Source organism: Ciconia boyciana, chromosome 2 (assembly GCF_034638445.1).
Source record: "Ciconia boyciana chromosome 2, ASM3463844v1, whole genome shotgun sequence".
Lineage (NCBI taxonomy): Eukaryota > Metazoa > Chordata > Aves > Ciconiiformes > Ciconiidae > Ciconia > Ciconia boyciana.
Window position 1 is genome coordinate 65,614,510 of NC_132935.1, and position 13,831 is coordinate 65,628,340.

The window sequence follows — 13,831 nt, forward strand, 5'->3', positions numbered from 1 at the left end:
GCAAGCCACGTCCTCAGCTATGGAAGGGCTTGTGAAAATCTTACCTGTGTGATCCAGGACAGGGCTGTTGGCACCGCAGGTTTGGTACAATGAAGCAAGGTCCTTTGGAATATATGTTTTAAAGATATTTAAAAGGTCCAAATGTTTCTCATGCCCGTCTGATCCCGGATCCTGTTTGCTGGAGTGTAAAGCCGGAGAAACTCCCGCGGCACTAGGCTGGGGCTGCAGCAGTGGACTCACTCGTGCTACCGCTGTGCAGTTTGCCAATGTCCTCATCTCATTCCCAGCCTTCACGTGAGACTCCCTCTGAGGCACCAATGGCTCTTCATGTTTAGTGTACTGCTCGCTTTTACACAGAGGATGATACTGCGGCGGTGGGTTGAATTTGGCCTTCATGGAGTCAGATGCACAGTGCTTACCTGGAGGGGCAAAACTAGTACTTCCTTGGGGAACCATGTACTTCTCCACTTGCTTACTGTTGGTGGGCTGTGTGCTAGGCCTGGATATGACCATCTGAGTAGGCGTCACGCTTCTGCTATAGGCTCCCATTTGCATAAGTTTGGAATTTGCTTCATATTTACTTTTTTGTTGTGCTGCTATGCTGTATTGCTCCTGGGAATGGTTTAACTTGAGCTGTCTGTACCCATCCAGACCTGATAAGCGTGGACCACAGTGGCCAAAGGCATGACTGTCCTTCGACTGATGCGTACTCCCGGACTTCGCAGTCATCCCAACAGAAAGAGAGCTGCTTTTGGACCCTGGCAATGCACTTGGCACTTGAGTGCGCGTAAATCTGGCAATGGGCAATGGCTGGCATTCCTTACCGCCAAGAACAGGAGGGGGGCCAGTACGCCCACTCCTCGCCAGAAAGACCAGGTTGTTTTTAATACTCTTGAATCCGTTCTGTTGAACCCAAGGGGGGACCATCGAGTTACAGCTGATTTTGTGCAAAATTCTTTTGTGCATCCACAGGACTTCAGGGTAGTAGGTCTTGTGACTGCAGAAAGGACACGGGTAGACAATTAAAGCAGCCTGCAAGGATGTATTCAGATTTTTATTGCATGAATTATCCCTTGTTGATTTTTCACTCAAATCAAGTAGAGCTATCTCTTGAGCTTCAGCACCTTTTTCTATCAGAGGATGCTCCCTGTTTAGGTCTAGCAAATTTTCTCTAGTGCGACTAGCCTGCACTTCAAGTGACGTCTTCAAGTCCATGACCATGTTTGAAGATGTCTGGCCCACATCCAAAGCAAAACTAGCAATGTGACTAGAGCAAGGAAGCCCTTGGCTGTGGTGGAATGCTGGCATCTTTATGTCTGCAGAACCTTTTAGATCTTGGTATTTTGAAAAGGGCTCCTTGATGACACTCTCCAGTGCTGACACCAGGGCAGGAATCTCTGGTTTAGATTCCCTGGCCTCGTTTTCCCTGGCATTGCGGCTTCCTAGCTTTGGGAGTTCATCCAACTGAGATGTTACCATTGGGGTTTCCTCTTCAGAAAAGTTGCAGTGGTATGGCTTTTCATCTGAATGGGACAAACAAAAAAACACTGTCATTTTATGCAGAAAGGAGCCCAAAAGACAGAGCAAAATTCAAGATTAGAGTAAGATAGCAGAAGAAAAAGCAAACTTTGGTATTAGTATCGTAATGACATGCTACAGACTAAATGTACTGTATAAGCAAGAAAATCTTGAAATAAGACAAAACAGTTCAATTTACTTTTAAAGATGACTGCAAAGTCTGGATAAACTCTCTAACTCTGCATGTTCATGACATTTTGAAGAAAGAACAATTCAATAATATACCCATGTTAAAATTCTGGGACTGTGAGAAAAATAAACAAATATGCAACCATTTAATACTTTAACAAAAGCAAAGATAATGGAGCCAGATAAGACTGACCTAGTTAAAGGTCTGTCAGCACTTCCATTACAAGCCCCTATTTTCAAAGGGTTTATAACTCAGCAATAAAAATTGGCTTCACACAGAAACCAAGCATATAAGCAGGTACAGCATACAGAATAAATTGCTCACTTAAGAGGGACTTCTGCAGTGGCCAAGTATAAAATATGAGTTATGGAGGATGTAAATTTTGAATCTTCCATCCGTTAGTTTAAAGCAGATACTTTTTTTTTTTTAACATACTTCTACATTTGAGTCAAACTTTAGGACAATTTTATGACCGCTCAGTCCACTGAGAGATAAGGAATTCAACATTTTCAGCCATTTAGATTACAGAATTCAAACCAGACTTTCAATTCTTCCCGTTTTCTTCTTCGCTTCTCAGCTCTCCAGAGTAAATTTATCTACCTAACACATGTCCTGGAAAGGGAACATATTGGGTAGTAATTAAAGCCATTTAGGGGGAAAGAGAAGAGTAAGATTTGTTTTGGTGGGAGCAAGGCTAACTCTGCCCGCTCTCCCAATGCCGATCTCTCAGAGCCACTGATGAAGCCGTTGAATCCCTCCAAATCAGTTCACAAATCACTTTCACGGAGATTTTCATCACAGCAGTAACGCTTACTGCACTGAATCCATTTAACATGTAACAGAATTGAATCATCTGACAAACTTTCAGTTTAAATTAACAGGCAGTTAATGAGCCACTGCCAGGCAAGTGTAAGGAGACCATGCTCCATCTAAAATGTCACCAGTCCAAAGTGATCACCACATCTGTAGGAAGGGTGAGAATGGGAAAGGAGCGAACTGCTCTAGAGCTGCATATCCTCTCACATCAACTCATAAAAGCCAGTGCTTCAGAAAATCAAGTGCTGTTCGTTAGCGCAGTGCAGAGCCATGGGCATTATTCTGCACGGCGCAATGGAAGAAGCATGTCTTTGGCTGAAGTTTCACTGCAAATGAAGTCTACTTAGCCTCGCCTTCAATTCAAGCAAAAAATTCTTAAGCTTTTGTTTAATTTGAGGTAATTAGGTTAAAAATAACCCATAGATTTGCAGCCTTGCAAGGCTGAGTGCTCACTCTGCTAAGATCATTTTCCTTTCAAACTCTCTAAGGGGGTAAATTCAGGAGGAAAAAAACCCCACAACCCAGAAACTTGTTTTTCCTGTGTTGCAGGGGGCAAGGCTTTGGGAAAGCACATGCCCAGCACTACTAGCCAAATTTACAGTTTGAAACAAAGACACTGCATGCAGCAGTGAAATCTGACACTGCACATCTGTGTTATTTTCAAAGCACATCTGTCAAAGCCCCAAATATTTGTGCTCTTAAATAAGATTTTAAGGCTTCTCTTTACGATCACAAGGAGTGGCTCCTTTGATCATCGTAGTAAATAATAAAGCAAAGCAAAAACAAATCATTCGGTCGTGGTAGTACTCGGAAGAGACTGAACCGACCTACTGGGTACGCTGAGCAGAGCGGGCAGGGGAGGGAGGTGGGGGACCACTGCCAGCCCTGCTCTCGGGGCCTGCGGAGCCGGGAGGCTCCGGCTGCTCCTTGGTCATTAGATGTGATGATGGGCAGATGCCCACAACTCCCAGGTTGCTCTGCCTACCTCAGATACTCCTTGATGCTTTCTGACTTGGTCAAAACCTACGTACTGCACCATTTCAGCAAACAGGACAGAGTTGAATGAACCATGAGATGGCAGGGGTTAGGTCTGGGCTTCGTCTTTAGGTCTGGACTGTTCAGTTTAGGTCTGTGCTTGGGGAGAGGAGGAGGAAAAGGAGGAGGGGGCAGCAGAGACAGTCCCATGTGCCCCAATAACCACACGTATAAAGCCTGGGACTGCAAACCTAGAGGTGGCTACAGTCCTTTTAACCCTATGGCTTTAGTGCAGCCATCAAAGAAAAAGGGATTTTCCAACTGGAAAATATAGCACAGAGTAGGAAAATGATGAAGGCATTTCTGAGGTGTATCTAGGCCTGCAGTTGCCACAATGCTGAAGGCATATGCTGTCAGTACAATATACGAAAATTTGTAAGGTTATTACAAAACATAGCTTCTAACATCTCTTCGTAGTGCCTTGATAGACTCATTTCCTCTGATGTCTCACATGAACTGCACCAAACATACTAGGAGTAATTTTAAAAGCTTAGATCAGGAGTCTCAATAGCAATATTTGTGTTAATTGCTCAAGCTGCACTTCTAGCAAAAACAAAACAAAACAAGATCACACCCCTACTCCCTTCCCCAAGGTTTGGATGGACACACTTTTCACCTGCAGGCCAGCTCATACTTCTTCACCAGCACAAAGCACAGCCTAAGCTTTTCCCTAGCCCCATCCTGCTCTCCACCAGGGACCCGCACTCCAGACACCAACACCCAGGCTGAAACGCTGCCACGTGCCACCCTCCCTGTCACGGGTGGTGGTCCAGGCTGGGCTGCCAGCAGGTAGCAAAAGCCAGGGGGGAAGAGGGGATGCAGGCAAGAGCAAGAGGAGATGGTATCTGACCCCGTAATATAGGCAGAGCCTTTTTAGAAAAATAGATTAAATTTATTTCTGCCTGCTCCCAGCCGCTTGCCCCAGCTGAAAAGGGGTACTAACAATCCTTTTAAATCACTGGTATAAAATATTGCTGTAACCAGCGTAGTGCAGGCATTACTGTCACCAGAAACTTTCAAGATTTTATTACGGCCAGGTCAAAGCAAAAAGCCATGAATGGGACGCCTTTTGCATGATCTCCAGGGACTATAACTCACATTCGCCATTGAAAGAGTTCTTGGCTAAGCATGCTCTCACTTTTTATCCTACAGTCCCTGTCATCTCCTCACGTTTGTCTTAATTCCTTTGTCTTACCCAAAACAGCCGTTTACCTGTTGCACTTAAGAGTGAGAAAGGTCCTTTCACCACATCCCTGAAGTGCTACGGTTTTTCTGTGTCAGGGATACCCAGTCAACAGCTGAAGCGGACAAATTTTACAAGGTGCCCAGCTAGGAGGTGGCTGCTGATGCCATCTCGTGCCTTCAGTTTGGCCACAGCTTCAAATACCGATGGCATCGCACACCACAGGAGAGCAAAGCATGGAACACTTAACTATATGGGAAGCCATGGTCTAGAAACAAAGGAACATTCAGGGACTCGACCAGTTCTTCAGAGACATAGCTAATTGCCATCGCTTAGTTACATCTCTTACACAGGCAGATAAAAGTGACTCCCCTTCTCCCCCCCCACACACATCCCTCTTCTCTCTTTCTCCCCCTCACATGCATAAGCTCCACTTGTTTCCTCCCCAGCTCTGTTTCTCCACAAAACCGAATTTCAGAACGGGCCGCACAGCTGTTTTAATTCATGAGGCTTCCTATAAAGTAAACCAGGCTACAAGCCTGAGGACAATGAAACCATGATTTCTATTCAGAAGAGCAGAACTGGCTAAAAATTGGCCCCTTTTCTGGCTAGCATTACAGCACTAGGAGTCGAAGGGAAAGCAGCAGATGTGATGAGTTTGATTTTTAGTAAACATTTGATAGTGATTTGCACTTTGAGATGAATGGCTCAATTTGAAAACTGGCTGCAAATAAATCATGATAAAAGCAAAGGATAACGTTGGAAGAAGGTGCAATACTGCAAAGACCTGTATTAGGTCCTATTTCACTTGGTATTTTCTTTAATGATCCAGAAGAGACTCTAGACAGCATGCTAACTTAAATGTCCAGGAAATATCGCATTAGGAGGAGCTGCAAAAATAACGGGGACAAGGAAATAATGCACAGGGACTTAGAGAGAATAGAAATGCACTCTGAAAATAATCAAATGAGATTCATTCTGGAAAAAAAGCAGGCTAAGATAAGTGAAGGGAAACGATCCAAAAAAACCTATGCAGTGGGAGGGTGAAATCTGGGAAGCAGCAATGTTGAAAATAACAGATGTTACAGTAGACGGCAAGTTAAATATGAGCGTTCTAGGTGAGGTTCTTCAGCTTAGCTTTCACAAATAAAAGTACGCATTATAAAGATAAAAATAAAACTACCCCTCTGAAGAAGACACTTACATGACGGCCATCCTGGTCACATTATTTTTTTTATATATATACACACACACACACACACATATATATAAAAATATATATACCATAATAATGGGCACTATGTTAAGAGCCCTCAGTAAGCACACTACAATGGGACACGGCAAGGGAAAAAAAGCAAAAAGCATGTTTGCAGCAGTAAATCGAGGTCTTTTATCCTGTGAAAGGAAGGACCAACAAAAAAACTCCATGCCCCCAGAATATCTGTGCAGATCTGCAAATACGGACAAGTGAGAAGGAGTTCAGAGAACTGCAACAGAAAAGTAACCAACCAGAAAATAAAGACCAAGAGTTAAGTGTCCCTCACATGGCTGAGGGAAGATGGGAGGGTGACAGGCCAACACCTGCAGCCTCCCCAGGAACGCCAAGCTCCAAAAGAGAAAATTATGTCATCCTGAGCACTGGAATCTATCACAACAATCAGATATAATTGCATGCAGGAAAACTCACGATGAACAGAAAAAAAAACCAATTATGTGTATTTGCAGCTTGCAGAATAAATGTCAAGGGAAGAGGTGGAACACTGCTTGGACTGTAAAACCTATACAGACAAACCATGGATTATCAATGCACGATAAAAATCCATCCTTTTCACAGGGAGGCAGAAAGCATGACTTACTCCTTCCCTTCGCTCTGCCAGCACAACAAACCACAACCCCTCGTAAGCTAATATCCACACACTACAACTGCATTGTAGACATATGCCAAAACCAGCCTTCCTTTCATACTAATTCCCTATGTGGTTAGCTACGGAAAGGACTCCTGAAGCATTCAACGGTGAGCCCGTGACCCTCCTTAGCAGCAGGTTTATCATCTGAGCGTAGGTCAGTCTGTTCAAAGAGACCCAGGATCTGTTTTGCAGAGGATGATTTGTCTTACACCAGCCACGACCCCTGTTCTAGCTGCCTGCATGTCTAGTTGTTATACTCCACATGCTATCTGCCACCTCCTCTGCTTTCTGCTCTGGCTGCGTCACTCGGCAGATCCCCAACATGGTGGGAAAGCGGGCGTGAGGTGAGAGACAACTCCTGCAAATCCTCTTAGGTTTTCTTACAGCACCAAGGCCACGTGCCGCAATGAGAAAAAGTTATGCTGTTTTGATACAAAATCCAGCTTCTCATCTGCAAAGCTCATCTTGCTTTACATGTTGTTAGATGTTTTCAGATGCAGCTACACCAGCTCCCCAATAATTCAGAAGAAGAGATGACCAAGGATTAGACTGGAGTACTCACCACTGCAGGATGGGGCAGGCTAGCAGGTAAGAGGGTGATACTGAAGGGTAGAAAGCACACGGTCAACTAATACCCCTGCTTCCTCCCGGACTAATTTTAGAATTGACGGTGAGTGGTTTTGGCTGAGATTTGAGGTTTTTAACAGGGCAGAGACCCAACACAGCTCTTGAGACCGAGATGCTGGCTGATGCAGACGGTCGATGAGTCAGGCAGCTCACCCCGCCCCGCAGAGCTTCCACGTCGGCTACGCGCGGGGAAAGGGAGCGACGCTGTCCTGCGCCACAGCCCCACAGCACGCAGAACAAGTCCCAGCCGCCCCAAGAAGTCTTGCTTTCGTCTGGCCATGAGCGAGGTGTTGCTGGTTTATACCGCGCTGCTTTTCCTCATTACTCTTCAGCATTTTTTTTCTCCTATTTTTGTTGTGGCTAGATGTTGGGGAGTTACCTTTTCAATTCCACGTGATCAGCTATATAGATCTAACAACACTATACTTCCAAACTCAGCAAATAAACCCAGATCATGGGTTTACCAATCAGAAGTAGCAGCCCTTTGGTATACTTTGCATTCATGGCCTCCATTCTCCTTTTCTACATCTAAACCTTGCAGTTCCTAAAATGACTTCTCAATGACTTTTTAGTCTCATGGCCGACAATTTCAGGACAAGGATGCATTATGGCAACTGTCAGCTTTCAACCAAGTGTTTCTTGGGAAAGGATGCCGACTACGAAGAAGCACGATCTCACAAGCAGAGAGAGAACTGCAGTTTTGTATCCCTGTTTTTTGGGAGTGGGCCCAGGGAGGGGAAATCATTAGCTGACCAAAGCAATTTTAATTCTTTTAGGCACCTTAGAGTAACGAAACTTAGCTTTTTTTCCTTACGTTCTCTTCTTCCCAAACGGTACTACCGCTGTTGCCACGATGATTAAATGACTAATGCTCGGAGCCCTAAATTCAACTCTTTTTATGACCATACTATTTTTCAACTGTTGTTCTTGCACATTTGTTTTCAGGCTTCCCTCTGTTCCTGGAACAACAACATACGGATTTATTGCAAAATCCCGTTTGCTTCACTTCATTAACTTTACCCTCCACAATCCCTAACTTTACCCGCAAGTTACTTTCTACCCTCGCTGTTGAACGCTTAAAACATTGCACCGCCGTGCCCCGAGTGTGCGAATAGCTGAAGGGCCCCGTTATATTGTTCGTCTCCTTCCCTCTGCAGAACTGGGGGACACTGCAGGGGACGAGAGCGGGACAGGCCAGCCCAGCACACAGCCCCTAATGCTCCCCAGTCGCCATTTGACTAATCTCTCTGGCATTGTCTGGGAGGACACCTGCTGCTTGTGAAAACAAAACCCACTGAGCTCTTACAATCCGGGCAGCAAAAAACATGAATAGGCAACCATCAAACTAATTCAATAAAGTTTGTTCAGTTCTGGACTGCACATGTTGAGGGTTTTTTAAAATTATTTTAGATTATCACTGTTATTATCATCAGAGATCCTGATTGCATTAGTTTTGCATTTTGGAAAGAATCTGAAAGGTCACCAAAGCGATTGGAAAAAAACCCCACAAACATTTTAGCTGATTAAATTTGAAACTCAACTTTTTAAGATGAGTGAAATCTGAGTCAGAGAACAGTTAGGTATAGCACACAAAAGACCTCTTTCTACAAAGTATTCCCTAGCTCAGTAAAATCACAAATTCCTTTGCACAGCAGAAATGCTTTAGAGTTATGTCACACTTCAAGGATCACTATTTAAAAAAAAAAAAAAAAAAAAGAGAGGCCTGAAACCATTCCCCATCCGCACAGCCACAGATGCAAACACCAGCACACCAGCAGGGTTACTGGAATTTCAAGCACAATCAGCGAATAGGCACCAACGAAATAACCGAGGAACTAGGTAGGAAAGGGTATCAGGTCCAAAATCTGTCAGGCTGAAGTGCACATTGTTAGGTACCAGAGGCATGATGAAAAACAAGCCTGAAAGTTCACAGTAAACTTTTTCTTTCCAGCTACTTGTATATAACTTTTCCTTAAAGAGTATTTGGCTTTTTGTTATCTAGGGTACCGATGCCACAAGCCTTCCAATGGCCAAATGGCTGCAAAGAGCAGCTCCATGTGCAAATTACTCCACTCTCCCCTCGCGTAGTATCTTTTCATCACCCTCGGCTTCGCACAGGTGCACATCAAGTGCAAAAAGCTTTGTGTTGAAGCCCAAACGCAAGCTCTCTTCTAGTGCCGGGTGCTTTGGGATCTGTCTCCCAGCTATCAGCCCTTTCAGAGTCAACACAGTCCTTCTTTGAAGGTGAGGGAAGGAAAGCATCCACAGCAGAGCATGGAATGAAGTGAAAGTGCACGTGTGGGTAAAATGGCTGCTGCTGGCAGCATGCCACAGACACGACATTTCCAGTGTTCATCACGCCTCTCTGCACCTCCTCAGTGGGACTTTTTTGTAAGTCATTATATACATGGTGCATAGGAATTCTAAGCAGTGGCAAAGCTAACAATGAGTTACCAATCCTTTCACCTCCACGTTTCTCACAGAGGTCCACGAAGGTAATCTCTGCCTAGTGGCAGGGGAAAAGCCCCACAAAATAACATGTACTTATCTGCGGGCGAAACTGTAGCTCCTGTTATCAGAGTATTTCCAAGTGCCTTCTTCACCCTTCCTCCACACCAGCTTGACCCAAGCATAGTTAAGACTTCAGTGGGGCTTTTGCTGGTTGAGAAGAAAGCTTGTCCTTTAAATAAAGAGCTGACGGGAGGTGACACCGGTCTGTCCAGCCTCACATAGCAAGGCTGCAACTAACGCATCCAATCCCCGTGCTGTTGCCGCATCCTGCTCACATGCCCAGTATGGCCCCTTCTAGGACTGGACTTCCCAGTCATGCCCCACAGCCCCTCTTTGCCCCGCAAGCTTCAAGAGCATCCCAATGTCTTCCCTTCTCATGCAGGGCTGCTCCAGCTACAGCCCTGCAAAGCACAGCGCCAAGAAACCCAAGTGAGTTGTCCACATCATGCATGGCTTTTGCAATTCTGTCCCCACCTCACAAAACTTCAAACCTGCTTTTCTTCCTTTAGGAAACATAACGCCAAAGTGCACAGGTGGATGCAGAGGAAAGGGTCCATCACTCCCACTAACAGACCAAACCGGAGCGAAGGCACTACATCAGCTTAAAAAGTACAAGCACCTTCACAGTCCCACATCACTGTCTGGATCTTGGAAGGTGGTGAGGGAATGGTAAGTACTTATCTATAAATTACAGGTAAAACAGAGGGAGAGATGAATATGTACACAGGATGTGTACACATTATGTACACATTATGTACACATCCTGTGTGAATATGTACACAGGTATGTACAATACAAAAATACTTGCAGGGACTGCTTGCCAAAATGAAAACTGTACAATTTGGCATTGCCTTAAATGTTGCTGCTCATAATACACTTAAAGAAAATTATGGGATATAAAACCCCTGGAATGCTCTGCAAAATTAGGAAGTGATTAGGCCAGATGATACCAATTTGACTCTAACACAGCTTTGTCGTAATTCCAGAGTTAATAGCAATACTGTATGAACTGGTCCAAAACCTAAGCAGAGTACTTCCAGTACGCTCTGTAGCTGCTAGGCATTTCTGCGTGTGTGGCCCTGCCTGTTAAGTTTGGTGCAGGTAGAAGGAGGAAAAAGAAAGGGCATACGACCATTAACACAGCAGGATACATAATTAAATTTGAGAGGGTTGGATTTGAGTAGGGGGCGTTGTGTTTTTTGTTTTGGGCTTGTTTTTTTTTAGTTTAAGGCACAGAAAGAGAAGTGCAGTTGGTTTTGATGCATCAAAACTACTTGCAGAGGAGATGGAAAATTATGACTCAGATATTTTTTATTATTTTTTTTTTAAGCAAGTGGCAGCCTGCCTGTACAGCCACTCCAAACATAGACCCAAACAGTTGTAAATCTTCCTGGAGATTTTCCCTTTCGTTCCAACAGTCAGACTTGCCGCAATGTCTGCTCCAGAGCGTCTTCTTGAACACCACCTGTTCCTCTTCCTTCAAGTACATTAAGGAGAAAGGCTTTCCAGGCCAGGACTGTGGACTGGCAGCCACCCCATACAGCTTAACATTCCTCATCCAGTATTTCATTTCTCCTATCGTTTGTTAAGTGTGGGTAGCATATTGCCATACATCATAAAGCCCTTTACTAGAGCTGCTCAGTCTAAAAACAGAGGGGACAGCTGTGCTGTAGGCTAGGGTTCTGCAGAAATACCTAAGCTACAGCCAGCAAGCCCAGCGTGGTAACAGAGGTAGCACAGCTATGGAAATAGCTCTGCATGACCTAACTTACCTTGTTTCTCCTGCTGAAGGCCACGCTACCATGGCTGGTGGCTCTGTTCACAGACTTAAGGCAGTCAAGGATCTCTAGTCTGCATGTCAGTCATGTCAGTCAGTGCAACACCACAGAAAAGTGAACGTAGATTGTAATTTTAGAATTATTACTGTTACTTAAAGATTCTCTAGTTATACAGTACTTGGGTAAAAAAAAAAAATCTGTTTCCTTGTGTTAACATTTTTTTTTCAGGCTTTCAGAGGAAAGAGGAGTTTCGAAAGAGAATGGAAGAAAGTAGGGCTGGAATAGGAAAAGAAGCAAGTCAGATCAAATCCAAGACATGGACTGGACAGACTGAACTATCGTCACTGGAAACTGGACGCTCTTGATGAGGGTGAGATTGCTGGATCGTAATTATCACTGTTATGCGGTGCCACAAGGATGCGGCAGGAGAGATGAGGGGCTGAACCCAGGAGGGTGTGGGATGGGCAGAGTTTCCTCAAGGTACAGGAAGGCTCTAAGCTACTGACAGATCAAAAGTTGATTTAAACAGCTCTGCTCCGGATGGACTGAAGAGAACCAGAGCTAGCAGGCAGCATGTGGCTGCAGCCACGAGAGCAGCCTCTGGCCGCTTGCCCATGGCCACCGTCTCAGTACGGACTGCAGCTGAACTGCACCAAACATGCTGTACATGTGCCACACAACCTGGAGCCCTGAGCCAAAGGCCTCAAGAGAAGAGGCTCGAGGTCCTGCCTGCCAGAGCCAGCTCGCCTCCACCCAGCCTCCCGCTCGCCATCGGCAGCTTTGCTCCTACTGACCGCACAGGGCAGCGGCATTCGCAGGTTGGCTAATTGCTAGGTAAGTAGCCTTTCCTTTCCCCTTCCCCTTCTTTCCAGTGCCCTCCCTTGCTCCTTTGTGTAGGAACAGAGGAAACCATAACAGTAACTATGGGAGGCACTTCCAGCAAGGTAAATGGCCTTTCAGACATGGCTTGAAACAACTCTGTGACCGCCTTACGCAGATCACTAAAGACATCAGCCGTTTACCGGCAACTTCCATAATCCCCTTGAAGAGCTAATAGACAAAGCAGGCTGGAACCCACCACCACCAGCACGGCAGCAGAAAGGGCAGCTGCCTGCGGGCGAACTGCGCTCTAAAAGGGATTTGGAGTTTTAGCATTTTTCCTGACACCTTTCCTTTTACACCAAGAGGTAAATTTGAGAGCTCACGAGAGCACCAAAGTTCTGGGCTCGCTGAACTTCTTACTTTTTAAAGTCTTACTAATCTGGAAAATGAGTAAGAAAAAAAATAATTTTTAAGATGTAATTTAACAGATGTAAGAAATTCCAGCATCTATTCATCTCTGGTGTGTAGGCTTCCCATTTCAAAAAAGAAGATGCCTTCTGTTTGGAAAGGAAGTCAGACGAGAATCATCCCACGGTGCATGATGTAGCTCAGAAAGGTCAGGAGACAAGGGGATGTCTCAAAGATGAATTGAAAAAAGAACCATCAGCTGTAAATGTGTTTTAATGAATCTTTCAAATAATAGTAATATTATTATGCTAAAGGAGGATGGGGGGGAAAAATCAAATCCATTTGAAAAATGGCAATAGCAACACATCACTTTTAAAATAAGCTCCATAGACAAAGAAATAGTAATTCTGCACCTGTGAGTCATGATTATTTCTACCACACACTCATTTTAATAAGTAAAGAGCTGTGTTAAAATGCTACAACATTATTAAATACTGAAACTAACTATTGCATATAGCATATAGGAAGCTTCCCAACTTTTCCAATTAGCACCAAAGCTTAAGCTTTAAATGCAGCAGAAGCAAAAGAAATGCTGAAAAACACTGCCACAGGCTGGCTTAATTTGGAATTTCTCCTTTTCAAAAGGATTAAAAAAAAAAACCAAAACAAACACACACATCCAGAAAGGCTAGAAAGTATGTCAGGTTTTTTCCTTTCCCCAGCCCTTGTTCTGTTACGTACCTTACAAAAAAGTAGGAAAATAGGTTTAAGGGCAACTTACAAACTTGGTTTGTTAGAAAAGAGCTTCTACACATCTACCTGCAGCAGTGTGCAAACACCATTTTGGGCAAGAGGCTCAGCTAACCTCACTGCTGTCCTTTGCCTCCATATTGAGAGCAAGCCCATAGAAAGCCGCATGAAAAATCCCTGTGCCTGCCGCGGGATTAACAAAGGAGGATTTTAAAATGTCGATGATCGGCTATCTACATGAGGTGTCCTTAAACAGAAAGATGCCTGCCACTTCAGTGCAAAGCTC

General features: G+C 44.5%; 1 protein-coding gene across 3 annotated transcripts in view; it reads right to left on the reverse strand.

Moving 5' to 3' along the window:
* ZNF516 (zinc finger protein 516) overlaps window positions 1-13,831 on the reverse strand; it is a 105,024-nt gene that overhangs the window by 12,417 nt on the left and 78,776 nt on the right. For all 3 annotated transcript variants that reach the window (XM_072852845.1, XM_072852847.1, XM_072852846.1), the window contains one exon: window positions 45-1,523. In XM_072852845.1, the coding sequence (XP_072708946.1) occupies window positions 45-1,523 (1,479 nt within the window). The remainder of the gene's footprint in view (window positions 1-44; window positions 1,524-13,831) is intronic.